At 35.2% G+C, this 19,781-nt stretch overlaps 2 protein-coding genes across 3 annotated transcripts; both read left to right on the forward strand.

Moving 5' to 3' along the window:
- The first annotated feature begins 389 nt into the window (after positions 1-389).
- On the forward strand, positions 390-15,222 carry LOC108318393 (olfactory receptor 4A8-like). 2 transcript variants are annotated; one of them, XM_017549441.2, is made up of 2 exons: positions 390-476; positions 14,087-15,222. In XM_017549441.2, the coding sequence occupies exon 2, from the start codon at positions 14,138-14,140 to the stop codon at positions 15,047-15,049; it is 912 nt and encodes a 303-aa protein (XP_017404930.1). In that variant the 5' UTR covers positions 390-476; positions 14,087-14,137; the 3' UTR covers positions 15,050-15,222. The 2 variants fall into 2 exon arrangements, with proteins under 2 accessions (XP_017404930.1, XP_037601973.1); XM_037746045.1 differs by lacking the exon at positions 390-476 and adding an exon at positions 12,027-12,241 and having other exon boundaries at positions 14,087-15,054.
- On the forward strand, positions 414-2,677 carry LOC108318392 (olfactory receptor 4A5-like). Its single transcript, XM_017549440.2, has 2 exons — positions 414-476; positions 899-2,677. The coding sequence occupies exon 2, from the start codon at positions 950-952 to the stop codon at positions 1,859-1,861; it is 912 nt and encodes a 303-aa protein (XP_017404929.1). The 5' UTR covers positions 414-476; positions 899-949; the 3' UTR covers positions 1,862-2,677.
- Positions 15,223-19,781: the final 4,559 nt, after the last annotated feature.

Below are 19,781 nucleotides of genomic sequence, written 5' to 3' on the forward strand. Positions count from 1 at the left end.
TGCAAAAATTGGAATATAGAAAAGGATAAAATGGAGAGAATCATAGCTCTTAAGGTGGACAGGGAATCAGACCAAGTAATTGCTACAGGGAGCAATGTAATGATATTATTTATTACATTGTTTTTTCATATTATTTATTACATTATTTATACATTGATATTATTGATATTTATACAATGATATTTATACATTGATATTATTGATATTTATACAATGATATTTATACATTGATATTATTTATATTTATACAATGATATACATTGATATTATTTATATTATTTATATTTATACAATGATATTATTTATTACATTATTTATACAGTTCAGAGTCCTGTATTCATTTAATGAAAGACTAATGAAGACTGAATATCCTTCCAGGCATGAAAGAATGAAGGTCTCACAGTAGAAGGCCAGAGTACTGAGTGAAATATTTCAGAAGATGTTATTCTTGGTGCTACACAGATAATATCATAAAGGTACCACCAAAACAAATAAAAACGACTAAATCTATGTCAATTTATTTATTTAGAGTTTATGCCCACCACCAGAGAGTAATTTTCTTGAGACTAAGAACCCATTGCCTATTCATTATAGCTGACTTCTCTGCCATAAAAAGTTTTAAATAAGAAGTTATGAAATGCATAAATGGGTGTTTGGACTTTAACACTTCTGTATAGAATACTTACTAAACTTAGAAGTAGAAGCCTTTACCTGTGGCTAAAACTAAAATCTATGAGGATAAACAGAATCATCAAGGGAAGATGGTCTCTTTGGATGAGAAACTCAATAGAGACTCACCTTATGTTTATTGTGTGTAAATCTCTATTCAGGATACAGTGAAGATGAGCTCTGTCACATAATGGATATAATCATATTCCTGTTCACTGTTTCATTACAGGTCCTGTTCTCTTGAGCTCTCATCTCTGATACAAGCCTGAAAGAAGAGTAAATGAGACAGAAGAGCAATATTACAGAATTTGTCCTCCTGGGCTTTTCTGAGGATCCTAATGTGCAACATGCTTTATTTGCCATATTTTTACTCACATACATTGTGACAATGGTGGGCAACCTGCTCATTGTGGTGACTATTATTGCCAGTCCTTCCTTGGGCTCCCCAATGTACTTCTTCCTTGCCTGTCTCTCATTTGTAGATGCTGTATATTCCACCACAATTTCTCCCACGTTGATTGTGGACTTATTCCGTGATAAAAAGACTATTTCCTTCCCAGCTTGCATGGGCCAGCTCTTTATAGACCATTTTTTTGGTGGTACTGAGATCAGCCTCCTGGTGGGGATGGCCTGTGATCGCTATGTGGCCATCTGTAAGCCCCTGCACTATTTGACCATCATGAATCGACAGGTTTGCATCCTTATGTTGGTGCTGGCCATGACTGGAGGTTTTGTTCATTCTGTGTTTCAAGTTGGTGTTGTGTACAGTCTCCCTTTCTGTGGCCCCAATGTTATTGACCACTTTTACTGTGACATGTACCCATTACTAGAACTGGCGTGCACTGACACCTACTTTATAGGCCTCACTGTGGTTTTCAATGGTGGAGCAATCTGTATGATCATCTTCACCCTTCTGCTAATCTCCTATGGAGTCATCCTAAACTCCCTTAAAACTTACAGTCAGGAAGGGAGGCGTAAAGCCCTGTCTACCTGCAGCTCACACATTACTGTGGTTGTCCTGTTTTTTGTTCCCTGTATTTTCATATATGTTAGACCTGTTTCAAACTTTCCTATTGATAAATTCATAACTGTGTTTTATACAGTTTTCTCACCCATGATGAATCCTTTTATATACACATTGAGAAATTCAGAGATGAGAAATGCTATAGAAAAACTCTTGTGTAAAAGTTAACTACAGTTAGAATAAAGCATTCCTCCTCATGTAGATAAGGAGGTGTGTAGACAAAGTCTTTCAAGGGAAATTTTCAGACTTCTCAGGGTAATTCAAGGATCTCAAAATAGGAAGACAGGATTGAGATGCTCCCAGCTCAATTAAGAAGTCATCCCATCATGGCATCTGTTTGAAGTTCAAGATCTCAACCTGTGTATTCACTGAGAATGGATGGGGCTGCCTGAGTGGAGCTTTTATTGTGCACATTTTAAATTATGTTTTTCACTATTACGTATATATTGAGACAGTGTATTTCTTCCATATGCCCAGCATGGAATGGGGAAAGGGAGGAATAGTAATTAAAATAGATGCTCCTGTTCAGACGGGAAGGCTATGCTGCTTCCTTCTGTGTAATTAAAGACTTTGTGGAATATACAAGCACCATATTCATAAATATTTTTGAAACTGGCCCTCGTCAGAGTTGAGGTGAAACTCTATGTGCATTCAGATAATACTCTTAAGAATCTTAGAATTATGTTTGTCTAGTTTAATGTACTTATGAGACACACCTTTAAATTTTTCCGAAGTCTTTTCATAGTGTCTTAACATCCACAAGTTTGAAATGACGTTATTTTGATGACTTCTTACTTTTAGCATTCTTAGCTCTTTGCAGAGTCTAGAAAGGGAAATCATTTTTATCTTTGCACCTAGCAAGTTCTGGCTGTTTAATATTTCTTGTAAATTCTGTCTGAAAATGTAACAATCTTCAAAGTATCTTTTTAAATCTGTCTTATAAGATACACTGCTATAAGCTATAATAAATCAATGAATCTAGGAGCTGGTTTTTTGAAAAGATCAACAAAAATAGATAGACTCCCAGACTAATAAGAAGAAAAGAGAGAAGAGTAAAATAGATGCAATAAAAAAAATGATAAAAGGGATATCACCACAGAGCCCACAGAAATACAAACTACTGTCAGAGAATTCTATAAAGACCTCTATGGAAATAAACTAGAAAATCTAGACAAAATGGATAAATTCCTGGACACATACACCCTCCCAAGACTGAATGAGGAAGAAGTCAAATCCATGAATTTACCAATAACAAGTTCTGAAATTGAGGCAGTAATTAATAGCCCACAAACCAAAAAAAGTTCAGGACAAGACAGATTCACAGTCAAATTCTACCAGAAGCACAAAGAGAGCTGACACCATTCCTTCTGAAACTACTCAAACAATAGAAAAAGAGGGAGTCCTCCCTAACTCATTTTATGAGGACAGCATCATCCTGATAACAAAAACTGGAAGAAACACAACAAAAAAAAATTTTAGGCTAATATCCCTGATGAACATCGATGTGAAAATCCTCAATAAAATACTGGCAAACCAAATCCAGCAGCCTGTTGAAAAGCTTATCCACCACAATCAAATTGGCTTCATCCCTGGATTCAAGCCTAGTTCAATATATGCAAATCAATAAATGTAATCCATCACATAAACAGAACCAATGATAAAAACCGCGATTGTCTCAACAGATGCAGAGAAGACCTTCTATACAATTCAACAGCCCTTCATGCTAAAAACTCTCAATAAACTAGGTACTGATGGAACATATCTCATATGAAAATCTGCTGAAATTCTCCCTTGGAATAGTAGAACCTTGGTTCAAGAAGGGAAAATTAAGTCCTCTGAATGACCATATGTACAAGCAACATAACCTTAAGTGCATAAGCATTTGGTTTTCAATCTCAGAGCAATGTCTGAATATTTCCTGATTCCTGTGGTGTAACTTAACCATTTGGTCAGGCAGACAAGCCTTTGATGAGGGAATGACCAAGAAATCCAGCAACAGAGAATGCTATTATGGAAGCCTTATTAGGATATAAGGCAAGATTAAAGTGGGTGCTATAGTTCCCCCCAAAAACCTAGGTTTTTACTCTTTTAAAAAAAGTAACAGCCTTTGTCTCAGGATTTTCAAGTGACAACTGGATATATGGGATGAATGACATATAATGATGGGAAGAATAATAACATATCCAAGTCAACCAAAACCAGCAATGTGATAAAGACTAAGGTGCTAGAACAAGGGCAGAAGCACTGCTTTAAATAGTCTGAAAGAGTACTTGCCAGGGTCAAATAACCACAACAGAGCTTGTAGGGTTATTACAAAGGACCAATAGCCATAGCTCCTAGTGATGTCAAATGGGTTTTCCTATATTCTACTTTTAATTACATTTTGAGATTAACTTAGCCTGTGATCCAAACCACAAATGAAAACACCATCATGCTATGGAAACCATACATGGTCTACCAGTTTGATTCCCCATATCTCACTGAATCAAAGCACAAGTTTTCTTATGGCCAGTGGGCATAAATGAGCTAAGAAGTACATCACATAGGCAGGGCATGGTGGCTCATGCCTGTAATCCCAGTACTTTGGGAGGCGACTGGGGGCATCGCCTGAGGTAAGAGGTTCGAGACCAGCTTGACCAACATGGCATAACCCCATCTCTACTAAAAATTCAAAAATTAGCCAAGTGTGGTGGCACATGCATGTAATCCCAGCTTCTTGGGAGGCTGAGGCAGGAGAATCACTTGAACTCAGGAGGCAGAAGTTGCAGTGAGCCAAGATTGTGCCACTGCACTCCAGCCTGGGCAAAAATCTGTCTTAAAAAGAATTATATTACATGGACATATTATACCCCTTACAACTCATGTAATACTGGCTTAATCAAAAGATGAATTTATATATGTAATAGATAAAAGGAAAAATCATGTCAGATGGGAAAGGGGCACAGAGATGTGTGATAACGCCTAGAATACACACTATTATTCTTTTCACATGACATTATCTTGTCTCCAGAGAATATAACTCCTGTTTCTCTCATAGGTGACATGAAGTCAGTTAATGGAAAGGAAAATGAACCCCTTCTCACTTGAACGGGAGAATTAAACTGAAGTTATTGAATGCTATGTCCAAGAATTGTATTATTTGTAGGAAAGATACAATGCAGTAAATGCTTCTGTTGATAGAATTGCATGAGAACAAACTAGAACTATAAAAAGGTGAAGATGATAAAAGATAGGAAAGAAATAGCCCATTTGGAAAACAACGTCTAAATGTGCTATCATATAATCCCTGATTTTGCAATGTGGACATTAATGCTGAGACATGGACCTTCTTGAGTTTCAACAGAAAGCTGAAACGTTTACTACATCACTCTACTGTGGCAGAAATTGAACTTCAAACTCTTTTCCAACAGCCCTTGTGCTGGCAAATTGCTGGAATTTCTTCTCACTCTTTCAATCTTTTTCCTATTTTGTGTTGAGGGGAGAGCTAAATATAGTCTCCACCTGCCTTATGCAGTTCAATAATAAGCTAACTACTTGAGGGATGAGAAATGTCATAATCAGCAGACCTGTTTTATAAGAAATGCAAGAAAAAAAGTTCCTCAGGTTGAAAAAAACAATATATGAAAATCATAATTTATAGTAAAGAATTCAGAAAGTAAATATAATACATAGGGATTAGAGATTATTTTCCTTTCTTTTCTTGTTTAATAATTGTTCAAACAAAATAACAATATATTCAGAAGTTAATAACATGCAGCAGTAAAATACAGAAAACAGTTTCAAAGTGCTATGGAATGTTAAGTGGAATGACACTTTCAAAAGAGTTTTCATTTCTATTGAGAAACAGTCCTTCCAACAGCCAGTTTGGATGTGGATCCTTCCTCAGCCGAGCCTTCATGTGAGACTGTAGCTCTAGCCAGATGATGATTATAGATTTATAAGAGACCCTGAAGCACTGACACCTGCTAAGCCATCTTTAGTTTCCTGACCTACAGAAATTGAGAAATAATAAGTACATAGTGTTTTCAGCCTAAATTTTAGCATAAGTTTTGTATGGGAACAAGTAGCTCACATATATAGAAAAATCTTCAAATATTTGGAAATTGGAAATAATTTTTTGATAACCTATGAATCAAAGTTAAAGTTATAATAGAAATAAGCAAATATTTAGAACTCAACACTAAATAAAACATATCAAAATGTGTGAGATATAATTAAAATAGCACTGAGAGGGAAATTTATAGCTATAAGTGTTATTTTAAAAATAAATGTTTGAGCCTCCATCTGAGCTTTCGCTTTAAGAAGAGTAAAATTAAATCCAAGATAAGTAAAAGAAAGGACATAATAAATATAAGATCAAAAATCAGTAATATGGGAAACATAAAATAGAGAAAATCAAAATAATCTGAAGTTATTAACTTTATAATAAAATTGATAAACTTAGAGCAAGAATGATCCAAAAGAAAAGGATTAGAAATTCAAATTGCCAGTATCAGACATTTTAAAAAATCATCTTAAAATAATAGATCCTTTAGACTTTAAAGGAATAGCAAAGGATTATTTTTAAAAAACATTATTTTAATTAATTTGACAGCTTAGATAAAAGGGTAAAATGTAGGGAAAAAACAACCTTCTAAATATGAACCCAAAGCAAATTGAAAAGCTAAACGCTCCTATATCCCTCCAAGTAATGAACTATTCTTGTTTGTATATAATATAAGAATGTCTCAAAAAATGCCAAAGAATCTACAGAGACGACAAGAAATACTTGGCAAATTTAGCACGTTTATAGAATTGAAATGCCAAATTAAAATTTCAATTGCACTTATATATACTAACAATAATAATTGAAATGTTTTAAATTAAAAACCTGTGAAAGCATCTGAACACATAAATACTTAAGAGCAGATGAGTAAGATCCATATGCTAATTACAAAACTTTTCAAACATAAACATTTAAAACACCTAGTAGATATATTGTATTCAAGAATTAGAAAACCCACCATTGTTAAGATGATAATGCAGTCCAAGATGATTTATAGATTCAACTCAATCTGAATAAAACTCCCAATATGTGCCTTTCAGATGTAGACAATTGTTCTGCACACTGCTCTGCAAAGTGACTTTCCCACTTCCCCCTCAAGGCTTATCATCCGTTTCTGTAACATTTCAAATCTGGGACGGTCATATGAACACCTGAACAACAGAAGATGGTGCAAGTGACATTGTGCCAGTTCTGGACATAGCCCTTCATTGGCCTGCCATCTTCTACTTTCTACCGTGCGTATCTCTTAGTGCCATGTAGAAAGCCTGAATATCCTGTTGGAGACCTTATGGTCCTTCATCTAAATGGACAGCAGGAAGGACTCAGTGGATCTCTTCCAGTCATCACCTCCAAGATGCTATAAATGTGAAGTAAGCTTTCCTGGACCCTACAGATGCCCCAGCTATCAGCTGAATAACACTGAGTGACATCAGTCCATGCCAAATGAAGCAGAAGAAATATTCAGCCAACCACTGCCTGAATTCCTGGCCCATACAATCTGAAGGTAAAATAAGGTGGTGATTGTTTTAAGTCACAAAAACTGTGGAGCCTTGTACAGTGCGGGAAGAGATGACCAGAATAAAGAGTGGCACCTGTAAGTGTGGTGCTTCCATAACAACAATTTAAAGCATGTGACATAGACTTTAATATCAGAAGCTAGATGACACTTAGAAGCATCTCCTGGACAGTGTAAGTGATGACTGAAAAGACGGAAGTAACTAAGGAAAAAGAAGTGACTCCTTATCTAGTGCCAGAAAGGGGTAGTGATACTGCCACATGTAATAATGTAGAAAACAGAAAGTGTACTTAAGCGAACAGGTGGGTCCAGCTAAAATTTTCAAGTACAATATTGAAAGTTCAACCTGTTTCTTATAAAAGTGTGTGATATCATAAAGCATAGGTAAAAATATGAGTTGAAAGAGTATCTTGAATTTTCTAGCAGAAAGTACAAGAAAAATAATAACCCAAGCTTGCTGGTTTCAAAAATCAAACTGGTTTCCCTTTCCAGCCTGTCCAAAGATCTAAAGACTCTCAGTGAATGTAAACTCACTTAGCTTCTGACATTAAAGCCAATGCCACATGCTTTAAATGTGAGAATAAACGTCATCTCAAAGTTGTCAATGGAAGATTCTTTGAGAAGACTTCAAAAAGATTTTAAAGTATGTCTCATAAACCCTACCAATTAAACAATAATAATCCTAAGACTCTTATGGGAATTATCCTACTGCACACACAGGCCCAGATTTTCAGGATATCATTTATGGCTATTAGGATTATTTCTTAATTTTAGAGAAAAGAGACTCCAAATGCAAGGTTCTGCTCTCTAGTTTTCTTTTTCTTTTTTGAGACAGGGTCTTGCTATTTTGACCAAGTGGGACTCAGAACTCCTGGGCTTAAGGAATTTTCCCACCTCAGTCTTAAAAATAGCTGGGACTACATAACATGCTGATTGGTTTGGCTGTGTCCTCACCCAAATCTCATCTTGAATTGTAATCCCCATAATCCCTATGTGTTTTCAGAGGGAACAGGTGTTCTCTCCCATGCTGTTCTCTTGTGAGTGAGTTCTCATGAGTGCTGATGATTTTACGAGGGTCTGGCATTTCCCTGGCGGGCTGGCCGGCACTCATTCTCTCCCCTGCTGCCACGTGAAGAAGCATGCTTGTTAATTTCTTGAGGCCATGTGGAACTGTGAGTCAATTAAACCTCTTTTCTTTGTAAATTACCTAGTCTGGAGCGTTTCCTTATAGCAATGTGAGAATGAACTAATGTATATGCATTTCTCCTTTTAAAAATTAAATATATATTGTATCTATTTTTAACTTTCTTATTTGGTTATAGGTATGGAGTGCAGAGAATTATTATGGACTATGGAACATTTTTGGCAATTTAGTTGATATTTTTGATGTATTTTTTTTACTATTGGAGCAAATAAATTCAGATTCTGGGCTGTTCTAGTCATCATCTGATCTAACAAACACTTTTATGTCATTCAGAAAAGTGGAAAGCATTAGTAGTTATTCGACTTCAGCTAGAAGGAGCATAGAGAATTACGGCTTTTTTTTATATTTGTTCTCCATCTTGGAATCATAATTTAATCCACAGTAACATCAATCATATCTGATAGTTCTTCAGAATTAAAGATATGTTTGTGCAACTTTTACCACTTGCCAGTAAGAGAGCACAGTGCTTATAGACATGCTCTTCAGATTTTTCAAATGATACACATTACATTTGGGGTGGATGAATTTCATCCATTTATTAGGTAAGTTGAAAATGGAGCCCATTTTAGTGGGGCCTGTTAATTGATAAAGACCTTAGCTGGTTCAGATAAGTGTTTATGGGACTCTTTATTTAAGGCTCTTATGACATAGAAGATACAGTATTTAACTAATGAAGGTGTTCAATGAAGCCAATGATAAGCCAAGCAGTGAAAATAACAATGGAAATCCTTAAGCACTGCTCCCTTGTTGGCAATAATAATAATAATTTATTATAGAAATAATTACTGAATTGATATTGGAATACAGTTCAAGAATTGAATTAATGTACTACAGGTCATTATGGTTATATTTCACATGGGTTTAAACCTTGATCAAAAGGCTGTATTCTAACCTAAAACTGCAGACAATGATTACCTACCATTCCAAGAATCAGAATTCAACTTCTGTTGTTAGTCTCTATGCCGCTGAGACTGAGGGCTTGTTGGGTTGGACTTTCTAACAGGAAGCATCAGGCCCTCCTTGCTGGGAATATGCTTAGGGAAGAGAACTTGAGGCTGACTCCCCCTTCATTCTGGCTTAAATATTACTTGCCTTACCTCAGTATTTCATAATATGAAACTCATAATTTATTCAATTTACTTTAGAATTTTTCTTTTCACATTATAGGGTTTTCACATTACTTGGCATTTAACTACTCTTCCTTGGTGAGACACAAGTCTTTTTCCTCTAGGGATTTTCTAAGGGGAAAGGAAGTGTTCAGAGAGATTACTTCATTTGAATTTATTCCAAATATTCTAATTAATCTGTAATGACTTAACTGTCTCTTTCATTTAAAATAGTGATGATGTAAAAGTCATAGATTGTGTCTACAGATAAATGAGATAATTATTTTTCTGACAGAGTAACCCAAGAGATATCTGAAGAATTAAATTTCTGCCCAAGGTAGAGTATGTCTTCAGTTGGTGTTGAGTCCTCTAGGTGTGATGTTTCTTGTCATATCCTCCATTTCTTGTAAAAATTAGTGAAAGTTCTCAGTTTACTGGGATGAGGTGGGGGAGATATAGGGACATGTTTTTAATTAGGAAAGAAGTGGACTTAGGGGTATGCTATTTAAATGACATTTGAAGGATCAAAAGACTGAAGAGTTTGGCTTCTGCCTGTAAGTAAGCTCTGACGCTGGTTTTTCCATGAAGTTAAATTTCAGCATTGTTCTTGTTAGGTACAAAGATTAATAGCTGGGCACGTGAAAGTTATCACAAATCCTCAATCACAGTAAAGTACTTATGGTTACTTTGGCATAACTGAGGAAAGTTTCACCTAACAAATTTTAGTGTTGGCACATTTTTGTTTACTTGTGTCACAAGTAAGAGGCTTGTCCAGGTAATTTTCACTAATCGGGTTAATTTTTTTAGTCATGCAAAGATGGACTGTTTTTCTATGAAGAAATTTTCCAGTAGATAAGAATATTTAGCTATCTTTCTACATTGTGTTTAAGCATCTTTACATTTTGGTCATCTGCTTTGGATATGCGATACCTCTCTGATGACTGAGATAATGAGAAGGCTGTGTGGAACTGTGGAAACGGTAGCTTCTAGGAACCATTTCTATATCCACGGATCAACTCCCCATTCCCATGTGTTTTATGATCACACATACATGCCTGAGGTATCTACCTTAATGTTTAGTGAAAGAAGCATTGCTTTTCTGGGCCGTGATGTGAGTATTTGAAAGCACTGACAAGAGATATTCATGTACTATGTTGAAATGTAGCTAGGGCCTTAAATACCATATGGTTTTGCCAAAGGAATTCTAATTGGGAAAGCAGAGCTAGCAAACATAAAAATTTTTCAGAATATGTAATACATATTTGGTTTTAATATATAACCTTATTTGTTTTCCATAACCTAATTTGTTTTCTCTTTCTATTTGCCAAATCAGATAAAAAACATGTTCCATATTACATGTATAATAAACCAACTGATTTAATCATAACATTCATTTATGGGATGTTATATTTTATATGATTTGTTAATAAAGGTATACAATCATTTCCAGATATTTTGATTATAGAGTTTAAATTTGTAGATCATGTCAAGTGTCTTAGAGTGTGAAGGAACCAATGCCTGTTATGTTTTGGAAGCATAATATGGGTTTTTACTTATGAATCTAAAAATAATCCCAGCAAACCTACTAGTAGGCATATATGCTCAGGAAGTTATCTGGTCTACTGCCATTTAAATGGATTCAGAAAACTGTGACTGTGAAATACAATATTATGGAGGTATTTTTTTGTTTTTATGGCATTTTATCTTTTGAAAATGCCATGTTCTTAGGGAACTATGTTAAATCATTTTGTTTCTAGAAAAAAGTTAACAGCAATTTTTGAAAACCTTGTAATGCTATCTTTCAGTTTTGAAAGTGTTATATTTTTAATTGCTTAAATTCTAGAGGATAGTTTACATACCCTATTTTTTACAAGTAAACATTTAAATTGCCAAAAGAATTATCCTGTTGAAATCTAGTTTTGATGATGGAGAGGGAAAAGGCAGTAAACCTTGCAGCAAGTAAGGTGTGAAAAAATAACAGAATTGGATACAGACTACATTATTCCCTTGTGTTCTTCAGCAGGTGCGTCTCTATCAATCCATAGCCTCAACAATGACAGAACTCGAATCAGCTGGAAGTGGTAACGTGAATGAGACATGTGGAATGTTCATCGTAGCTGGCTTCTAGAGACAGCTCAAACTCTCTCTGCATACTTCCTATTCCACTGCCAGATTTATGTAAGGAATAATCCTGTCTATACTTGAGGTTTAGTATTCTGCAGTTTTCCTCAGCAGTGAATAATCAGAAAGTTTGGTTTTGTGTCTCTACTTGTCCCAGTGTTCTTTGTAATTTGTTTGTTCTTAACTGTCAGATGTAGAGACTTTAAGGAATAATGTATTTTTTTCTTTTGAAAAAAATTTTTTTTTAACTAGGATCTTGTCTACATTTGTTATGGCTATCCCAAAAAGCCCCCCAAGTCACCCCAGGAACCCACAGGAGGTTGCACTTCCAGTATTTCTTCACTAAAAGGAATCTTTCTGAAAAAGACTTTAAAAGAATACTAGCCTCACTTAATTATCTCATTAATCTTATAGCCTGTGAATACTCATTTATTAACTACAATTTCTGTTTCTGATTTTAGCCTTATTTTCATTTCCTGAGCTCTCCCCAGTGGTGGGTCAACTTTTTCGCTACATTCCTGCTTGATGTATCTCATCAAGATACATTCCATCACAGGTAAAATTACTACTCATATAATTAAATCATTATTTTCTAAGGCATACAATTTTATTGTGTTCTCCCAAAAGGCTTTCCTGAATTATAGGTATCTTATCCTTTTTTTCCCCTGGAGGATGTTTATAAAACTTTTTAAATTGACAAAGATCTGCATGATTTGTACTAGTCATAGCTATCATTTATTCAGCCCTTACCAGGTCCAGCCAGTATTCTACACACTTTACAACTCTAAGATGTAAGGACTATTAAGATCCCTATTCTAAAAATGTTGAAAGTGAGAGACAGAGAGCTTTAGTAAATGGCCCCAAATCTCATAGAAAGTAGAGAAGCTGAGGCTGTAGCTGAAGCAGTGTGACTTCAGTGTCCACATTATTCACCGCATGCTACACTTGCGCCACGGATGCCTTGGATCTTAAATAGGTACATATTGGGTGAGCACCTTATAGTCACTGTAATCATGAAACCCCATGTCCCACTGGCTACCACTTTCCTTGTAAGAGTCATAAGCTTGGAAATTTTTATTTAATTATAAATTTATAAAAAATGGAGAAAATTATCAGCAGAATACCATAAAGGAGAGGTGCTCTAATAGTTCTGTAGATAGTTGACTAGAAAGGATTCTGAATTTCTCAAGTTTAGTCTCATTGTTTTCAAATGAGCAAACTGAGACAGACTTGTAAATGCATTTGGAAAATGCCTCAAAGCCATACCTTCTTACACTCAACTTGGAATTTCTCTTAGAGTACGCTTCTTTTTGGAATCTGGTAACTAACATTCTATTTTTGAGTACTCTTGGTATCTAAATAGTGTTATGAATAAAATCATGTCCTACTGTTCTGTACCTCTTTCTACAGTGTTTATTTTCTCCTCCCTCACGACCTAGCTCATCCCAAGAATTCAGAAAAAAATACACACGACATATTTGGTAGTTGGTGATAGTCATGAGTTAGTTCACTTGAGTTCAAATCAACTGCTGAAAATTAGAGTTCAAATCAAACTTTAGTTCAAATAGATTGCTGAAAATTAGAATATTATGTGTAAGTGTTATCAAAATTGGGGTATAGGCAAGGATAAAATGCAGAGAATCACAGCTCCTTATAAAGTGGACAGAGAGACCAAGTAATTGCTACAGGGGACGATGTAATAATGTCATAGCTGTTTACACAGTTCAGAGTCCTGTCTTTTGGCGTTTAATGAAAGACCAGTGAAGACTGAACATTTTTCTAGGCATGAAGGAATGAAGGTCTAAAAGTAGACGGCAAGTGTACTGAGTGAGATATTTCAGAAGATGTTATTCTTGGTGCTACACAGATCATATTATAAAGATACTACAGATACAAACACAAAGAACTAAATCTATGTCCATTTATTTATTTAAAGTTTATTACCACCACCAGAAAGTAAGTTTCCTGAGACCCAGAACCATTGGCTATTTATCGTGGCTGACTTCTGTGCCAAGAAAAATATTTTAAATAAGAAGCTATGAAATGTATGCATGACTGTTGGGACTTTAACTCTCCTTCTGTATAGAATGTTCACTAAAACTTAGAGGTAGAAGCCTTTGCCTGTGGCTGAAACTATAATATTTGAGGAGAAATAGAATTTTCAAAGAAAGATGGGCTCTTTGGATTAGGAACTTAAGAGACTTACTAAATGTTTTTTAAATTTCTTTATTATTATTATATTTTAAGCTCTGGAGTACATGTGCAGATGGTGCAGGGCTGTTGCATAGGAGACTTACTTAGTGTTTATTGTGTATAAATCACCATTCAGGATACAGCAATGAAGATGAGCTCTAGTGACACAGTGGATGTAATCATATTCCTGTTCACTATTTTATCACAGGTCCTGTTCTCCTGAGCTCTCATCTCTGATACAAGCCTAAACAAAGAGTAAATGAGACGGAAGAGCAATATTACAGAATTTGTCCTCCTGGGCTTGTCTCAAGATCCTAATGTGCAAAATGCATTATTTGTCATGTTTTTACTCACATACATTGTGACAATGGTGGGGAACCTGCTCATTGTGGTGACTATTATTGCCAGCCCTTCCTTGGGCTCCCCAATGTACTTCTTCCTTGCCTGCCTGTCATTTATAGATGCTGTGTATTCCAGTACCATTTCTCCCATATTGATTGTAGACTTACTCTGTGATAAAAAGACTATTTCCTTCCCAGCTTGCATGGGCCAACTCTTTATAGACCACTTATTTGGTGGTACAGAGGTCTTCCTCCTGGTGGGGATGGCCTGTGATCGCTATGTGGCCATCTGTAAGCCCCTGCACTATTTGACCATCATGAATCGACAGGTTTGCATCCTTCTGGTGGTGTTGGCTGTGACTGGCAGTTTTGTGCATTCTGTGTTTCAAATTGTTGTTGTGTACAGTCTCCCTTTCTGTGGCCCCAATGTCATTGACCACTTTTTCTGTGACATGTACCCATTATTGGAACTGGCGTGCACTGACACCTACTTTATAGGCCTCACTGTGGTTTTCAATGGTGGAGCAATCTGTATGGTCATCTTCACCCTTCTACTAATCTCCTATGGAGTCATCCTAAACTCCCTTAAAACTTACAATCAGGAAGGGAGGCGCAAAGCCCTGTCTACCTGCAGCTCACACATTACTGTGGTTGTCCTGTTTTTTGTTCCCTGTATTTTCATATATGTTAGACCTGTTTCAAACTTTCCTATTGATAAATTCATAACAGTGTTTTATACAGTTATCTCACCCATGTTGAATCCTTTTATATACACACTGAGAAATTCAGAGATGAGAAATGCTATAGAAAAACTCTTGTGTAAAAGTTAAGTATAGTTAGAGTGTTCCTCCTCATGTAAATAAGGAGGTATGTAGACAAGGTCTTCTCAGTGAAATTTTCAGTCTTCTAAGGATTATTCAAGGATCCTAAAGTGGTAAGTCAGGATTGAGATGCTCCCAGCTCACTTAAGAGTCATCCCATCATGGCATCTGTTTGAATTTCAAGATCTCAATCCCTATATCCAGACTGAGAGTGGATGGGGCTGCTTGGGTGCAGGTCCTAAGTTGCACATATTAAAACAGGGTATTTCTCTGATATGCCCAGTCCAGAGTAGAGAAAGGGAGGAATAGGTAATTAAAATAGATGCTCCTGTTGAAAAGGGAAAACAGTGGTGCTTCCTCATGTGTATTTTATTTAAAGACTTTGTGGAATACACAAGTACCATATTCACAAATATCTTTGAAATTGGCCCTTCTCAGACTTCAGCTGATATTCTGTGTGCAGTATGATAATACTCTTAATAATCTTAGAATTACATTTGTCTAGTTTGAAGTACTTATGAGACATACAATTACATTTCTCTGAAGTCTTTTCAAAGTGTCTTAACATCCACAACTTTGAATTTATTTTTATTTTGATAACATTTCTTACTTTTAAGAAAGTAAGAATACTTAGCCCTTTGCAGACTGGAAAGAAAAATCAGTTTTATCTTTGAAACCAGCAAATTTTGTCTCTTTTATGTTTCTTGTAAATTCTGTCTGAAAATATAACAGTTAATCTTATTATTTTTTAAAATCTATGACTTATTATAAGATACAATGCTATAAGAAACAGCTATAACTTTCAATATTCTATTTTGAAATTTTACCCAAATCTACCTACTCACTTAAATACATTTTTAAATTTTTAAATTTCTACGTTACTCTAGGTGACAGAATTACTGAATTTTTTCAGCACTACACAGTGTACTCACTCTTTTTACAGCCTCTGGAATTGTTATGTTTGTATTTTTAGCCTTTACTTACAATATTTTGGAGACCCCTATTTTTGGATGTGGAAGCCAATTCCATACAGTTTAAATTGTTGTTATAGAAACACCATAAATCTTGAGGTGCCACTTTTTATTCTGGTCCTGTCTTCATGTATTGTGCACGGATCCACAGTTTCTGTGGTTTCCAGCAACCATCATTTTATTTTATCTCAAAATTTTGTGAGTCAGGGATTGAGGCAGTTTTTGGCTAGGTATTTATTCTGTTTAATGTGGCAAGTACAGAAGTCACTGTCTTATTCAGCTGATACGTGAGTTTTATGTAAGACACAGGATAACTTAATTCACATTTATAGCATAGTGGAAGGGATAACAGTAAGAGATGCACTGGGTCCCTCTTCCTATCCCTTTAGCTGAAGGACTACAAGATCACTCCATGGAATAGTTAGGCTTTTCACATGGTGCTTAGAGATCCCAGTGGTAGAAAGATCGGTCTAGCCAGTTAAGGGCTATGTCCAGAACTGTCACAATGTCACTTGCATCATATTCTATTCATCAGGAGTGGTCACATGACCACCCAGCTTTGAGGTTTTACAAAAGTAGAAGATAACCCTTGATAGGGAAATGGTAAAGTCCCTTTGCAGAGTAGCATACAGAACAATTCTCCCCATCTCAAAAAGAGCATATTGGAGTTTTATTCATTTTAAGTTGAGTCTATAAATCATCTTGTACTAGCAACATCTTCACAATATTGGGTTTTCTAATTCCTGAATACAATATATCTGTTAGGTATTTTAAATATTTGTTTTTCAAGAGTTTTGTAGTTTTGATTAGTATAGGGATCTTCCTCCTCCATTCTGAAGTATTTATGTTTTCAGGTTTCATCATAGGTTTTCAATTGTTAAAAATTTCCAATTGTCATTGTTGCTAGTACATATGGAGAAAATTGAATTTTTTATTGGACACTTAGGTCCTGTAAACTTGCTAAATTTAATTCTTATTTCTACATAGCTATGTCTGTAGATTCTTTAGGGTTTTCTCAAACACTATAATGTTATCTACAAGTAAGGATAGCTCATTACTTTGAAAGATATAGGACTGTTTCAGTTTATCTTTGTATCATTTTAGGAAGGTTGTGCTTTCCCTACATTTTGCCTAATTCATCTAAGCTGTCAAGTTAATTGAAATGATACATTTAATAACCAATATTTTTCTAACCTTTTAAAATCTGAAGGATCTATGGGATGATGATTTGTGTTTATTATTTCTGATATTGGTATTTTGAATTTCTCTTTGTTTTCTCTTGATCACTCTTGCTAACAGTTTATCAATTTCATTATAAAAGTACCCATTTTTGGCTATTTTTATTTTCTCTGTTATATGTTTTCCATTTTATTGGGTTTTGACCTTATTTTTATGTTGTTTTGTTTACTTACCTTAGCTTTTAGTTACTCTTGTTGATCTGGCTTCATAAGGTAAAGGCTCAGATGGCTGCTTTTAAATGCTTATTTTAAATGTAAGCATTTATGGCTATACATGTTTCTTTAAGTACTGTTTTGATCACACCTGACACAGTTTTGATATGTTTTTATTATTGCTTAGTTGTAAATATTTGCTTATTTCCATTATACTTTTTTCCTGGATTCATAGGTTCGCTAAATACTTATTGGCATGCTTCCCAATATTTGAAGCACATTCTAGATCTATTTATGAATTATTTATTCATAGCAAATTATTTCAAAACTTAGTGATTCACACACTATGTACTCATTCCCAATTTCAGTAGGTCAGGAAACTAAGGTTGGTTTAGTAGGTTCCCATGCTTCAAAGTCTCTCACAAAGCTGTTATCAAGGTACGGGTTGGGGCTACCGTCTCATATGAAAGCTTGGCTGAGGAAGGATCCACTTCCACACTGGGTGTTGGTATTAGCAGTTATTTAAACTCAGCTGAATTTAAATTCATAGACAGTTAGGCCCTATTTTTATATGAGTTCTTTATCTTGGAGTCATTTATACCACAGTACCTTTGTTCATATCTGATAGTTCTTCAGAATTAAAGATATGTTTGTGCATCTTTTAGCACTTACCACTAAGACAGCACAGCACTTACAGACATGCTCTTCGAATTTTTGCAGTAATACATATCATCTTTGGGGTAGATGAACTTACTATTCATTTATTAGGTAAGTTGAAAATGACCATTTTTTTAAAATGGATCCCATTTGTTGATAAAGACCTTAGATGGTTCAGATATGTATTTATGGAACTCTATATCTAAGGCTCTTATGACACAAAGACCCAACATTTAACTAAACATAAGATGAGATGAAGGTGTTCAGTGGAGCCAATGGTAAACCCAGTCACAGAAATATCAATATTTAAATATTAAGTACTGCTCCCTTGTTAGAAAATAAAAATTTATTTATTATGGAAACAGTGATTGAATTGATATTAGAATAAAATTAAAATATTGAGTTTATGGATGTATTAGTCTGTTTTCAAGTTGCTGATAAAGACATACCCAAAACTGGGTAGAAAAAAAGGTTTAGTTGGACTTGTAGTCCGATTCCACATTGCATTCCAAATTCCACATGGCTTGGGAGGCCTCAGTATCATGATAGGAGGTGAAAGGCACTTCTTACATGGCGGTGGTGAGAGAAAACGAGAAAGATATAATTCAGGTTGAAACTTGGGAGGGGACACAGCCAAACCATATCAATGGACTATAGATCATTACGGATATATCTGACATAGATAGAGGTCTTGATCAAAAGCCTGTACATGAACCAAAAACTGCAACACTATGATCATCTATTTTTCTAAGAATCAGAATATTAACTTCGGTTCTTAGGCTCTCTGCCTCTGAACCTCAGGACTTCTTGGGCACAGACTTTCTAACAGGAAAGGTAAGGCCCTTCTTACCAGAAATATTTTTAGAGAAGAGAATCTAGAGCTGGTTCTCCTCTCATTCTGACTATTACTTGCCTTACCTCAACATTTCATAACATGAAATTCAAAATTTATTATTCAATTTGCTTTAGAATTTTTATTTTCATATTTCAGGCATTTCACATTACTTGTCATTTAGCTACTCTTCTTAGCAAGAGCCAAGTCTTTTTCCTCTAGGGATTTTCTAAGAAAAAAGTTTAAAGGGAGGTTACTTCATTTGAATTTGTTCCAAATATTCTAATTAACTAGTCTATAATGGCCTTATTATCTCTTTCTAAAAATTGTTGATGTAAAAGTCATAGACTGTGTCTACAAATATAAATGGAAGAATTATTTTCCTGATAGAACAACCCTGGAGATATCAAAAAAGTGAAATTTATGCCCAAGGTAGAGTATGTTTTCAGTTGGTATCTAGCCCTCTAGGTGTAATGTTTTCTTCTCACATCTACCACTGCTTGCAAAAATGTGTGAAAGGTCTCAATGTCCTGGGATGAGATTGGGGAAATATAGAGACATAATTTTACTTGGGAAAGATGTGGTCTTAGCGATATGCTGGTTGAATAACTGAAAGCATGAAGGGTTTGGCTTTTAGCTGGGAGAAAGCTCTGTCTTTGTTTTTTCATGAAGTTGAGTCTCAGCATTGTCCTTGTTAGGTACAAAGCTTAATACGTGGGCCCGTGAATGTTATCATAAACCTTCAATCACAAAAAAGCCCTTCTGGTTGCTTCACCATAATTGAGAAAACTTTCAAGTAACATATTTTAGTGTTGATACTTGTGAAACATAACAGGGGTCTTCTCCAGGTTAATTTCTGCTAATTAAGTCAACTTTTACATAATCAGGCA

Source organism: Cebus imitator, unplaced genomic scaffold (assembly GCF_001604975.1).
Source record: "Cebus imitator isolate Cc_AM_T3 unplaced genomic scaffold, Cebus_imitator-1.0 Scaffold218, whole genome shotgun sequence".
Taxonomy (NCBI): domain Eukaryota; kingdom Metazoa; phylum Chordata; class Mammalia; order Primates; family Cebidae; genus Cebus; species Cebus imitator.

What these genes read in the sequence shown, in the direction of transcription:
- LOC108318393 (XM_017549441.2), top strand. Translation starts at nt 14,138, where the DNA reads ATGAGACGGAAGAGCAATATTACAGAATTTGTCCTCCTGGGCTTGTCT.
- LOC108318392 (XM_017549440.2), top strand. Translation starts at nt 950, where the DNA reads ATGAGACAGAAGAGCAATATTACAGAATTTGTCCTCCTGGGCTTTTCT.